The sequence below is a fragment of the Panthera uncia genome (genome assembly GCF_023721935.1).
Source record: "Panthera uncia isolate 11264 chromosome D3 unlocalized genomic scaffold, Puncia_PCG_1.0 HiC_scaffold_8, whole genome shotgun sequence".
NCBI lineage: Eukaryota > Metazoa > Chordata > Mammalia > Carnivora > Felidae > Panthera > Panthera uncia.
In genome coordinates, this window is record NW_026057586.1 from 27,288,271 (window position 1) to 27,302,330 (window position 14,060).

At 48.8% G+C, this 14,060-nt stretch overlaps 1 protein-coding gene across 1 annotated transcript in view; it reads right to left on the bottom strand.

The window, feature by feature from the left end:
* Positions 1-1,722: 1,722 nt before the first annotated feature.
* The window catches only part of ARK2C (arkadia (RNF111) C-terminal like ring finger ubiquitin ligase 2C), a 41,148-nt gene continuing 28,810 nt past the window's right edge, over positions 1,723-14,060 (bottom strand). Inside the window, exons 8-12 of the mRNA XM_049619556.1 lie at positions 10,812-10,941; positions 8,539-8,643; positions 8,094-8,189; positions 2,926-3,032; positions 1,723-2,444 (exon numbers count right to left, since the gene is read on the bottom strand). Of these exons, the coding sequence (XP_049475513.1) occupies positions 2,327-2,444; positions 2,926-3,032; positions 8,094-8,189; positions 8,539-8,643; positions 10,812-10,941 (556 nt within the window). The 3' untranslated portion in view covers positions 1,723-2,326. The remainder of the gene's footprint in view (positions 2,445-2,925; positions 3,033-8,093; positions 8,190-8,538; positions 8,644-10,811; positions 10,942-14,060) is intronic.

The following is a 14,060-nucleotide window of genomic DNA, read 5'->3' on the forward strand; positions in this document are numbered from 1 at the left end:
TTCTCCAGCCTTCAGCCCTGGAGACAGTTCCCGCACCGAACTATGGAATTGGACGACGTAATGCTTGCTGCTGTTAACCCTGTGTCAGTGATTCACCACTTTTGTGCTATTGTATGTGTCTTGCCTCCTCGGCTAAACCGTAAGCTCCTCAAGGCAGGGACACTGTCCTCTCTCCCAGCACTGAGCAGGCACTCAGGAAAGATTTTATAGAACACGAGAGTATTGGTGCTGGAAGAGGCTTCAGTCTGAGTAAGATCCTTGAGTAACCCTTCCACCAGAAGCCACATCCCCATTCTGTGCCTGCAGGTGTCCAGAACAGCCATGCCTCTGCCCGACAGCTCTGGTTGTGCTAGAAGGTTCTACCTCAAGCCAAAATCTGCCTCTCAGTCATTTTTAACCCATTGGTACTGGTCGTACCCTTAACCTTACAGAATTTCTTCATATAGGGGATAAGTATCCTGTCCTCCTTAGTCTTCGCTTACTGATATGAGGGCATTGAGACTGGGGGAGGGGCGAGGAGAGGGGGAGGCTTCGAGGACAGTGCAAATAAGGGAGGGGGAGGGGTAAAGGAAGAGAGCAGAATTTCAGCTAGGCTGGGGTGTTCTGCACATGGATAAAGAAAGCTGGGTTGGGGTTGGGATTTGGTGGATTTTCCCATCTCCATTCTTCTGTCCTCCCATCTCCCTGCTCCCTTTGAGGTTCAGAAAAGTTGCGGGGTGGTGCAGAAAGACACATTGGGTGGTGTCGCTTCAAACTTCCGGATCTCTGTCTCTCACCACTCCCATCCCTAAACCCCCAGGAGGGTCCCAGGACACAGCACGAATGTGTGGAGTGGATGGTTATCAGTCCTCACAACATGTAGGTGAGGGCGAAGAAGTGGAGATGGGGAGGACTGTCGTTTCTCCCCCCTCTCAGGAGAAGGCAAATGAGGCACAGGGAAATAGAGGGACTTGCCCAAGGTCATCAAAGAGAGAAAGAGCCAGAGACTAGGGACACAGGGCCTCCCAAGCCCAGCTGACACCGTCTCGGGGCCAGGGCCATCTCTGAGGGACTCCACTGGGATTTGAGACATCCCATAGGAAGCAGAAGTCCTCCCCCAGGTCCATGGTGTTTGACCCCAGCCCCTGAGTGCCAGCCAGAGCACTTTGGCCAAGACCAAGGGTCCACCACGAGCTGCACTATTATATCTTCATCATCCAGTGAATTTTTTGCATAGGGAGGCCGTGGCCAAATCGCCTCTTTGTGACAGGGCATACACACAGCCAGAAGGAAGAAGGTGGCATACACAGGGACATCCTGGCTCTGAGGAACACGGGGGCAACTCGAGCGCAAAGCTAGCTCCGCCCTAGTTCCACAGGGGACCGCGGGACCCGGGACATGGCTGGAACTAAGTACATGTGCCCTGGAACTGGGGGGCCCTCCTTCAAGACAGAATTTCCCCTTTCACTGACCCAAACTCTGCCTTCCTCGCCCTGGCTGAGCCCCTCGGGTGCCCAGCCAAGCCGCCGTCTCCCCCTTTTCCTGCCCTCCCCTTCCCCAGACGCTCCCCTTCCACACTCCGTGCACTGTAAACATGAGAAAAACAAAAGCAAAGGAAAAAACAAAACCAAAAACAAAACAAGAACCACCCCCCTCCCGCCTCCCAACCCGGGTGAAAAAAAAAAAAAAAATCATCCTTTTTCACCAGAAACAGGATTTGGCTTTTTTTTTTTTTTTCACCTTTGATTCCTTTTTCCTTTTTTCTCATAAAGACAGGAAGATCTGGGCTGTCGTTGGTTGGTTCAGTCAGGCACCAAAACAAGGAACTCAATGAGAAATATTTGGTGCGAATTCGTAATAGCGACATGTCCACCACAAGATGACTAGAGCACCACACACAACATTTTTCTTAAGCTAACATGCTCCGGCTGCCATCCACAGAAATAGCTAGAGACCCCTACATGGTTTCTACGTGGTCGAGAGGTATATACACAATCCTTCAAAGGACAGGATTGAGGGGCCTGTCTATCAGCTAGGACCTTCCAGTTCGCATCCAGATTCTCAGCAGCGTGGGCCCCCCCTTCCCACCCCTGCTCCGGGCACGGCCAGCTCCCTCCCGCGCAGCGAGGTGGATGGGGGCAGTCACCGCTCTGGTGGGGGGGGGGTCGCCCCCCCACCCCTCCTTTCCCTCAGACACTGATACCGCCAACTCCTCTTTCCACAAAATGTGCTTGCAGGCTTTTCCTCTACATCAAATGGCTCAGAAGGCAAAGTTTGGCTGCAAGGGCTATGGCCGTGGGGGGGACCTGGTGAAGGAAAATGGGGTGTCCACTGGCTAATTCCTCCCTCAGCTGTCGGCTCCCAGTTGTGTCTCAATGTCCACTCGGCAGATGGGACATTTCTTGCTCATGGCGAGCCACTGGTCCACACACAGTTGGTGGAAGAGGTGCATACAGGGGAGGCGCCTGGAAGAGAAGGGAGGGTCAGAGGACTGGTGGAAAGAGAGGGGCCCGGGGCGGGGCCAGAGGCGGAGCAACACCGGCTCTCACTGGACTGGGGACCACACCAATGCCACGGGGGATGGGCCAAAGAGGGTGTGGGGAGCCCTGTTCCAGAGCAAGGCTGTGGCTGGGATGGGAAGTCATGACAAGGCCCTCCTCCACGAAGCCCTTTCAGACCAGCCGAAAACAAAGCCATGACTTTGTCTTAGACCCATCCAGGCCAAATATCACCCTGCTCTCTTACACTCTGTGTCCACCAGTCCACACCATAGACATCGCACATCTTCCACGCCTACCTGCCGGGAGCAACCACGCGGCACACTGTGGCATGCCCAGCACACACATGCACAAGTGAGCAAGCACCACGCCCCTGACATACAGCAGGTGATTGATCGCAAATGCCTGTGCGGGAAGGGAGGGGGAACAGAAGAGTCTGGCCTCCTACCTCACATCTTCTCCATCTTCCAGCATAGACAGGCAAATTGTGCATTTCTCATCTGTGTCTGACTCCTCCCCCTCTTCCTTCTTGCCCTTGCCATCCTGGGGTCTTCGCTGTGAGAAGAGGAGGGGCATTAGTTACCTGGAGCAGACACACCTGGTGCCTACTGTCTTTCATCCACAGCCTCCCCTCCCTTACACGTAAGTCAGTGTCTAAGTTCTTAAGGAAACCCCAGGCTGGTGTGCTGTCGCTAGCCCCTTCTCCTGGCCTCCTCTCCAACTCTTCCTCCTTGCCTCAGGATACAGGGGTGGTATCCTGGCCGGGGCACATAGGGTTTGGACAGGAAGCGGGTGCCTAATGATTCGATCCTTCGCACAACAATGGTTTGTGCATGAACGGTTTGCTCTATTCCCCTCATACTCTCCATCCTCCTTACATCCTTTCCAACATAGACCCCTGCCTCCAGGCTTTTCCCTCACATTCAGGTCCAGCAAGCTCCACCCATCCATCCACCCATTTAAACCTCCATCCATCCATCTATCCATCCATCGATCCATCCTGTTTCCCTCCCTTCCTTCCTTCCTCCCTCCCTCCCTTCCTTCCTCCCTTCCTTCCTCTCTCCCTCCCTCCCTCCCTCCCTTCCTCTCTTCCACTCAACTAACGTCTACTCATTTATTCATCTATTACTAGATGAAGGCAAAATTCCTCAACCTGGCATTAACTCCTATAATTTTATATTGTTGGATCTCTTCCTATCCAGAAAGTTCCTTTAGCATAGGCAACAGCTCCAAACACAAGTTTGGACATCAAACATTCTGTTTATACTTACTGACTTTAGTTGTCCTGTTTTAAATTCTATGCTAATTACTTGAAAATAGTTAACTAGTTTATAGGAAGTTCCAAGCTCTTAGATGGTGTGGACCATGGTCCACCCTTCTTTAGGTACTGTTCCACACTTGGCCAAGTAGAAGGCACATCACTGGTGCTTAAAAACATATTCTGGAGAGCAAGGAATCTAATCAGTGAATGAAATCAGCCCATGTTTCTTGTCCTCATCTCCATGCTGTGCAGTGAAACAGTCTGATAATATCCATGGGAAGAAAACTAGCCCTTCTGGCCCCTTTCCAAAGAGAAGCAGGGGTAAAGGCCATTCTTGCCAAGAGAAAAATCTGAAGAGTCACAAGATAAGCAACATGCACAGAATGACTATAAGCTTGATGCCAGGCTTGGGGACCAGGTTTCCCCACTCTGGTCCCTGGTCCAAAGCCCTGGAGATCCCTAGTGTGATATGGTGTCCAGAGTACCATAGCCTCCCTGGAACACTGAAGAAACTCTAAGCTTCTGCTCTCAGCCTCCCTGTGCCCTGCACACGCTAACTGCAAACCATGCGATGGCCACTGCAATAAGTGTGCCCTTATCTAGAATCCCGAAAATTAAAATTACGCCCTTAGTCACATATAACCACCGTGGCTTTTGAGTCTGAACGGAGTCATGACAGTCGGCCTGCCTAACAGCCCAGCTGTGTTTCTGGTGGGGAGTGGCCTTCTTTTAGCTGGTCCTTTGAGAAAAGGGATATTCCATAAATGACATTAATAAGAGTCACTATTTGCCTATTTTCTATTGTTTCTCCCGACCATTATTCATGATTTCCTTTTTATAGCTAATTATTTAAACCTAATTGTCTTACCATGTCTAATCTATATTTAATGATTGTCTCTTTTCAAATCTTTTCCTATTTTCTCTTTTGTGTTTGTAATCTTTTAGGTCTTCTGGGTTTTTTCTTCTCTTCTCATCCATGTAACTTTTATTTTAACAGTAACTTTTCTCAGCATTTATTTATTTCATATTTATTTTACTCCTTCTGTCTGTCCCTCTTTGTCCTCATGCACAATACCTTTTCATGTCAGTGTTATTGGTTTTAATTCTGTATGTTGCTTCCATATCTTTTTTAAAAAGTGTTTATTTTATTTTTGAGAGAGAGTGTGCAAGTGGGGGGGGGGGCAGAAAGAGAGAGAGAGAGAGAGAGAGAGAGAGAGAATCTCAAGCAGGCTCTGCACTGTCAGTGGACAGCCTGAGCGGGGCTCAAACTCAGCAACCATGAGATCATGACCTGAGCCTAAATCAGGAGTCAGACCCTTAAACAATGAGCCACCCAGGCACCCCCTATTACTTTCATATCTTTGCCTAATTCTTATTTTTTACATTTTTCTACATGAATAGATTTATTTTATATATTCTATTCTTATATCACCATTGTAAAATATTTTTCATTTTGTTTTGTATTACTTGACTCTCAGTTAAAATTTTTTTAAATGTATTTATTGATTTCTTTTGAGAGAGACAGCCATCAGCGCAGAGCCTGATGTGGGGCTCGAACCCACGAACTGTGAGATCGTGACCTGAGCCAAGATAGAGTTGGATGCTTAACCGACTAATCCACCCAGGCACCCCTCTCAGTTCACATTTTCAAAGTTTTTTTCACAATTTATTTGGGTGGGTCCTAAAGTTTATCATTTCATATTTTTAATTCTTCTGGTTTCTTTTTTTTTTTTTTAATTTTTTTTTAACGTTAATTTATTTTTGAGACAGAGAGAGACAGAGCATGAATGGGGGAGGGGCAGAGAGAGAGGGAGACAGAATCGGAAGCAGGCTCCAGGCTCTGAGCCATCAGCGCAGAGCCCGATGCAGGGCTCGAACTCACGGACCGCGAGATCGTGACCCGGGCTGAAGTCGGACGCTTAACTGACTGAGCCACCCAGGCGCCCCTGGTTTCTTTTTTATAATATTCTATTCCCCTAATTGTCCCTTTAGTCTCATCATTTTTACCTCAATTCTTTATATCATTGGCTTGGTCCACATTCCCTTCTCATTCTCAATGTATGTTCTGTTCCTGTCTCCTCACGGCCTGTTGCCACGAGGGCAGGTGAGAGTGTGGCCCTGGCAGGAGCGAGGACACCCTAATCGGTGATGCGGAAGCTGCTCCGGGCTCCTGAACACATCACTCATTTCTTCCACGTTCTCCTCCAGTAGCCTAAAGCTCTCCCTGCAGAGAATGATCGTTTTCCACTTGGAGATGACACCTTTAGTTACTGAAACACTGTCATTTCCTCTACGAACACACTACCCATACAGGACACATCGAGGTTAATAAATGTTGATTGAAATCACTTACGGGTGAATCCAATGCCTCTACCTTGGTCTGCAGAGACCAAGATTCATAGTCTTTGACACTGACTGCATGGACACCTGGGCAAGCCTAGAACAAGTGAGCCTTGTATCAAGGTGAGAGTGGTTCACCATTCCCGGTCACTCGCCAGATACCAGGCACTGTACTAAGCTGTTCTATGCATTGTCCCACTGAATCCCTGGAGCACCCCTTATGGTCGCTACTAACACATCACTCCCGTTTTACATTATAAAGGTCAGAGAAGGGGCCAGAAAAGCCAAGTAAGTTGTCCAGAGTACCTAGCTATCAGCAGTGGTTATGAACTGAATGTCTGTGCCTCCCATCCCCAAATTCACATATTGACGCCCTACCCTCCAATGTGATGGTACCAGGAGATGGGGCCTCTGGGAACTAATTAAGTTTAGATGAGGCCATGAAGACAGAGCCCCTGGGATGGTATTAGTGCCCCTATAAAAAGAGGAAAAGACACCAGAGCTTCCTCTCTCTGCCATGTAAGGTTACAGCAGAAGGCGGCCGTCTGCAAGGCAGGAAAAGAGCCATCACCAAGAACTAAATCTGCCAGCACCTTGATCTTGGACTTCCCAGCCTCCAGAACTGCAAGAAATAAATGGCTGCCATTTAAGCCCTCCAGCTGGTAGTATTTTGTTATAGCAGCCCAAAGACAGTGGTAACACTGAAATTAAAAGCTGGCCCTGTCTGACTTCAATGCCGGGTGATCACAACCACTGCACCCTAGCACCTCATGAGGAAGTGAGGATGGGCTCTGGCCTGACCACCATGAGCATTTTCCCACTCCAAGTTTCTCAGCACTTGCCAAGCTTTTAATTCTTAAATTTTAAAAAACTATTTAATACTTGTTTCCATAGAATTTATTTTGTAGGGCGGTTTTAGTTTACATTAAAACTGAGCAGAAAACACAGTGCATTCCCAAATCCCTCCCCCTCTCTACACCACACACACACACACACACATTTTCCCTATTATTAACATTTTGCATTAATGTGGTATCTCTGTTACAACTGAAGGACTGATAGTGATACACAGTTATTAACTGAAGAACATTCGTTTACGTTAGGGTTCATTCTTTGTGTTGTAGAATTCTATGGGTTTTGACAAATGCACAATGTCATGTGTCCGCCATTACAGTACGTACGATAGTTTCACTAAAAATACCCAGTCACCCACGTGCTCATTTATTTTCCCTCCCCAAAGCCGTTGGCAACAGGGATCTTTTAACTGTTTAGTTTCACCTTTTCCAGAATGCTATATAGTTGGAATCATATAGTATGGCACCTTTTCGGGCTGGCTTCTTTCACTTAGTAATACACATTTAAGGTGCCCACATGTCTTTCCATAGCTTAATAGCTCATTTTTAAAAATCATGGAATAATATTCCATTGTATGGATGTACCACAGTTTGTTTGTTTATTCATTCACTTATTGAAGGACATCTTGGTTGCTTCCAAAATTTTTTTATTTATTTGAATGTTAAAATGTTTTAAAAATCAAATCCCTGGGTTCTAATCCTACTCCACATTCCTGAGCAATAACCCTGGAGAATCTACCTCTACAGGCTTAGGGTAGAGCCTGTCAACGTGTGGCTTTAAAAGCTCCCCAACTGATCCTGCTGGTCAGTGAGGATTGGAAACCCCTGCTCTGAAGGCTTACTTGCCTATTTGTCCACACAAGGGATTGGACTTGGAATTCTCTTCTAAGGCAAATCTCAGCCTTCACTGCAGGTGCTCCCTTGGCTCACCTCATTCAGATACAAACACTGACATACCTGTACCCCTACCTAATACACCCACTCACAGGTCCATGTGTACCACACACCCAGCCCTCCTCTTTTATGATGAGAGGCACCCCCATCTCCCCTCCTGGTCACACCTGACAGAGACAAGGGAGAAGACCCTGGGAAAGCATCACAGCTTCAGAGCATCTAACCACAGCACCTCAACTATGCAGGCTGACCTGCTTGCAGACGCACCTTCTTGTATTTGTGGGGGAAGGTGAACCTCTCGATGGTGTTCTGTACGGCTCCCCGAGTCACATTTCCCAACCTGTCCTCAAGCTGCAGCAGCTCCTGCAAAGAGAAAAATGTGGATATGTGCACTCTGCATGTACAAGCTCATACACACACACACACACACACATACACACACACACATACACACACACACAGAGGATAAGGAGGAGGGGCACTGAAAGATGTTAACAGGAGCCATTCACATAGCCATCAGGAAGAACTTGCCTGGTACTGAAAGACCCCACATCTCTACTCACTCTCTCTTTTTCTCTCTCTTACTCTCAACCCTGAAGCTCCCTGCAACCTCCCATGCCCTACCCACCAGCAGGGGAAAGAGGGAGGGGACAATGAACAATAATGGTGTCTCCACCAACCCAGCTGGAGCCGGACAGAGGGGCAGGCATACCTCGTAGCTCTCCCGCACTGCAGAGGTGTGTCTGCTGGGGTTCAGTCCCTGGAGAGCAAGGAAGTGAAGCTGAGGGTAAGGGTAGTTTCGGATTTCATGGACCACCTGTTGGGGAGGAAACGCTCAGATGGGATTCCCGGCTGCATGAGCCCGGCATCCAACTCCTCACCACCCTCATAACCACCAATCTGCACACCCTCAAGATTCTTCAGGCAGAAGTTCTATCTTTCCTGCTCCTCTGTCCTCCTCGCCTCATCAAGAACAAAGCCTGTACTAGACCAGCCCCAGAAAAAAAATAACAAAATCAATGAAGTAAATATAAATTAGGGGCACCTGGGGGCGCCTGGGTGGCTCAGTCGGCTAAGCGTCTGACTTCAGCTCAGGTCATGATGTCGCAGCGTGTGAGTCTGACCCCCGTGTCGGGCTCTGTGCTGGCAGCTCAGAGGTGGGAGCCTGCTTCAGATTCTGTGTCTCCCTCTCTCTGCCCCTCCCTGCTCACACTCTGTCTCTCTCTTTCTCTCTCTCTCAAGAAATAAATAAACATTACAAAAAATTAAATTAGGGGCACCTGGGTAGCTCAGTTGGTTAAGCACCTGATTTTGGCTCAGGTCATAATCTCGCAGTTTGTGGGTTCGAGCCGTGCATCAGGCTCTGCACGGACAGCAAGGAGCCTGCTTGGGATTCTCTCTATCCCTCTCTCCCTGCCCCTCCCCCGCTCACACACACGCATGTTCTCTCTCTCAAAAATAGATGGATAAACGTCTAAAAATATATATAAATTAGTAAATATATATACCATATACTAATATAATTAGAAAAATAACCAAGCTGATTGGGCATTTATTTCGTGGCAGGCACTATCTAAGCACTTCACATGATTAAGTTAATGGTCTCATCTGCTCTAGAATGTGGGTGCAATTACACATTTTCCTGATAGAACAAATAGGAAAATCCCCATTTTCCTGATGGTGCAAATGAGACACAAATAGATAAAGTAAGTGCCCAAGTTATGCAACCAAGTGGCAGAACCGCAATTTCAAACCCAGGCAGTTGGGTGGCCATGGCCACTTCCTTCCTCTCCACTCTGCACTGCCTTAGACGGGGAAGAGCTGGGGCCAGGGTCCTCACTGGGAAATGCAGGTGAGAGCACAAAATTTAAACACAAAAGACTCAGTAATCAAGGTAAATAATATCCTCACGCAGTATCTTTTAAATTGAAATCAAATGCGGAAGTCCACAGTGAACAAAATATCAAAAGCTTACATAAAGACAGAATCTGACCCTGTGCTGGCAGGGCTCTGCCTCCCTCACCTCGCTCTGGCATCAGCCTTGTGTCAGGGGGGCCAGATCTCCATCACAGCTCCTCGCTACATGAACCCTGTTAGCTAACCCTCCCTATACCTCAGTTTGCCAATCTGTGAAATAGGGACAATGCCCTTTTGGATAAGGTTATGGATAATTCATGCAAAGTGCTTAGAACAGGGCCTGCCATGCAGTAAGTGCTCGATAAACGTCAGCTTTTTTCCCCAGGAGATGGTGCTTCATGACACGAACCATCGCGCCTCAGAGCTGACGAGGGCTCCAGGCCTCTCATTTGACAAATACGGAGACTGAGGAACTGAGTGGCTAATGACACAGGCAAGGGCTGGAAGGGTGGAACTGTGAAGCAGCTGGGTGGAGATAAGACTTTGCCATCTGTCTTTTGCCGCTTTGATGGAATATCCAACTTCGCTCCACTTAGCTCGCAACGCCAGGGACTGACCAGAAGGCCCCCAAACCCAACCTGCCCCCTTCTGCCACCCCGATGCCTGTGCTGACAAAGACCAGCCCCCTGCAGAAAGCAGAACTGGATCAGCAGGCAGGGCCCAAAGGCCACCTGTGAGGTCTCCTCTGTCCCTCACAACAGCCCTGTGAGAAGGACGAGGCAGGCTTCTTCCTCCCATCCCACAGATAAGCAAAATCAAAGCCCAGGGAGGCACTGACTCCAAGAAATTAATTAAGTGAGGCCAGGGACCACCAGGACTGTTCTATCCTCGGCCTCTTCCCCACAGACCACAGCCTGCCACACACCCCCTTGGCTCCTCGAGCGCTCCACTCAGTCCTGCCGCAGTACCGACTTTAGCAGGGCAGGTGGGAACAGGAGTGGGGAGGGGAGGGCGGCGTGACAGCAGGACCCACGGGAGCCTCTGGCCTTGGCCCACCCTCGGCACCCAGCCGTCGGCACCCGCCGGCAGCAAGGGGAGGTCTGTTCCCAGCAGGGCCCTTCCACTCACCATCTGCGTGGAGGAGGAGTTTCTGGGAAAGTGGTGCATTCGAGGAGTCGCTAGGTAATGCTGATAGTGCTGAGGGATGGGCCGCACCTGGAACTGGGCAGGGCTCAAGCCGGCGTCCACGCTGAGATCCCTGCAGGGACGAGGCCACAGGGCGGTGTGACTCAGCCGTCTGAAGGGGGTCTGGAGGACGGACCTCAGACTTCAAGCCCAGGGACAAGAGTCAGAGTCACAAACCACCAAGGCTGCAAGGGGCTTGGCATCACCAACCCCGTCGCCTCTCTTTAAAGTGCTGAAAACGGAGACTCAGAGGAGGCAAGGGGTCTGCCAGGCCTGAAGGGGCCGGGACGGTCTATGCCTCACAAAGCTTCTTCAAATTAGTGCACCAAGTCTCCCTCCCAAGATAAAGCCCGGCCCTGGCAGAAATGCTGAAAGAAGAATTCAAATAGAGCTGCTCAGGGAGGGATATGGAGCAAAGGGAAGACAAGGGAGGCAGAGACAGAGGTGGGAGCAGAGGCAGTGTTTGGAGAAAACCACAGAAGAGGGACGGACCTCTAGAGCGGTGAGGTTGGAAAATCTATCCTGGACCCCTGCCCCCCACTCCTGCAAGTACAGGAAAACTCATTTCCCTTAAAAATTAACCAGTCAATGGGGTGCCTGGGTGGCTCAGTCAGTTAAGCGTCTGACTTCGGCTCAAGTCATGATCTCATGGCTTGTGAGTTCAAGCCCTGCGTCGGGCTCTGTGCTGACAACTCAGAGTTTGGAGCCTGCTTGGGATTCTGTGTCTCCCTCTCTCTCTCTGACCCTCCCCAGCTTGTGCTCTTTCTTTCTTTCTCTCTCTCTCAGAAATAATAAGTTGGGATTCTGTGTCTCCCTCTCTCTCTCTGACCCTCCCCAGCTTGTGCTCTTTCTCTCTCTCTCTCTCAGAAATAATAAGTGAACACACTTTTTAAAAAAATTAAAAAAAAATTTAACCTGTCAATGTGACTGAAAAGGAACCAGGTCCTTGGGAAACCGCTAATTTCAGGTCTGGGGCAGAAAATGCACAAAATGTTTTGAAACGTCTTGTCATAACTGCGAGTAAGGAAGTTACCCCAGGTCAGAGGTGAAAAGGATTCAGGAACCATCCTGAAGAGGTTCCCCCTGGCCAGTCTGGACACCTGGCAAGTCAGTGAGCATAATTACGATGGATGGAAACCCATCGCATAGGTTATGTGACGCTAAGGAAAACAGGGCCCTTTGAAGCATGTCAGGGAACCCAGACTTCATTTTGAAAACTAGTAAAGAAAGGGAAAGAACACAACGTTTATCCTGCCTTTCCTCTATTAGCTGTACTTGAGGGTAACCAAATGGCTGAAGAAGGGAAATTTCTCGTTATAAAAGCTTCCTAGGTAATAAATGAGGAAGCAAGGATTGAATTGTCACCTTTTTGCAGCCCCTAAAGGAATAGAGGCTCCTGGCAAAGATCATTTGATGTTACCATCACAGAAGGAAAGGCAACCAGCTCTCTGCTGGAAAAACACACCCCCTGTGAAGGATTTTTGCCAAGAAATAGTAAGAGCTGAACCGGAATCTGCTCAAACCTTGATCTAAGCACCAGAGCACAGGGAACATAGAGAAACTGAGGGAGGTCTTAAGGGATACACCAGAGTACAAGTGCAACTAGCTGAATCCAGAAAAGGAGAAACTCCACAGAAGCAGCCAAATTCTTCAACAAATACATCAAAAGAAACAAAAACAAACAAGCAAACAAACAAACAACCACTATGAGGGGCATTTGGCATTAAAGGGATTTCTAGCCGTGATATACATATATATTACAATGTACATGTAATAGTGCCGTATTTCCTGAATATATTAGCCCAAATCCCTGGGATAACTTTTCATGAGTCTATCATTTGGGAAATGAGCTAAATTCTTGGATCCAGTTGGAAGCAAACTTAGAAACCCACTAATCCAGCCCCCAGGCTCCCCAGGTCCTTCTGAGGCCTGAAGAGTGGCCGTGCCTGATCCACAGTCCTAGGCGAGGCAGTTTGGGCCATCTGGGTTCTAAGCCTTGCCTGGGCCCATTCCATTGACCTGCCTTGGGGAAGGTGTTCCATGGCGCACCCTCATGTGGCTGAAGCTCTGGCTGTCAGTATTTACTTAGCAGCCTCGGGGCGGGGGGGGGGGGGGGGCACCCAATTCAAAGCAACAAAGAGATATTCAGGGAATTCTACCAAGAGCAATGTCCAAAGGAACTTAGAACAGAGTTGACCCAATTGCAAGAATGCTAACTGGGGGAGCAACAGCACCTTGACCCTCAATGAGTGGGATAACCTTTCCAGGTTGGCCCTGGGTGGTCTCTGGGATACCCCTCTTATCATCTCACCAGAAAATTCCTTCCTAAACCCAGGATCCCTGAAAAGGGGACACTCATTGGGTGCAAAAGAAACCTGGATTGGGACTTACCCTAGGACACATCAGCCCCTGGAAAATCAGTGTCTCCCACCTTTCTGCTGTTGCCCCAAACTGTGAGAACCTGGCTGAGGGTTGAACAGGGTCACAGAAATACCTTACAGCCCTAGAGCCACAGGGTTAACCCAGAACGGTGTTCTGGAGATTTCCTGTGGGCATTGTCTCAATGCACAGTTTATGTCAGCTCTGTCTAACTATCAAGCTAAACTTGGAGTGCCTGGGTGGTTCAGTTGGTTGAGCGTCCGACTCTTGATTTTGGCTCAGGTCATGATCCCAGGGTCGTGAGACTGAGCCCCATGTTGGGCTCACTGGGCGTGGAGCCTGTTTGGGATTCTCGCTCTCCCTCTGTCCTTCTCCCCTTCTCACACATGTTCTCTCTGTCTCTCAAAAAAATTTATATATATATACGTATATATATGTATATATACGTATATATATATACACACACACACACACATATATACATATAGCTAATATAGCTAAATATATATATAGCTAATATAACTAATATATACATATAGCTAAACTTTATTTTCCACTATCAATGGCCTTGAAGCATGCTGTGGTCCAGTTGCTACACAGACCCTTACGTTCTTCCCTGGGGGAGCATCCGTGCTGGACTGTCTCACAGGGGAATCTGGAGGCTTGGCAGAGGCACAGCTGCCTGCAGGGGAAGGACAGTAGGAGGCTCTTGTTCGCTGCCCTGCCTCACAGGTCCCAGGTGCCCCTGGGGGGCTCTGCCTGGGCAGGGCTAAGGCTGGGGGTAGGCAGTCAGAACAGGGCATCAGAGTTGGA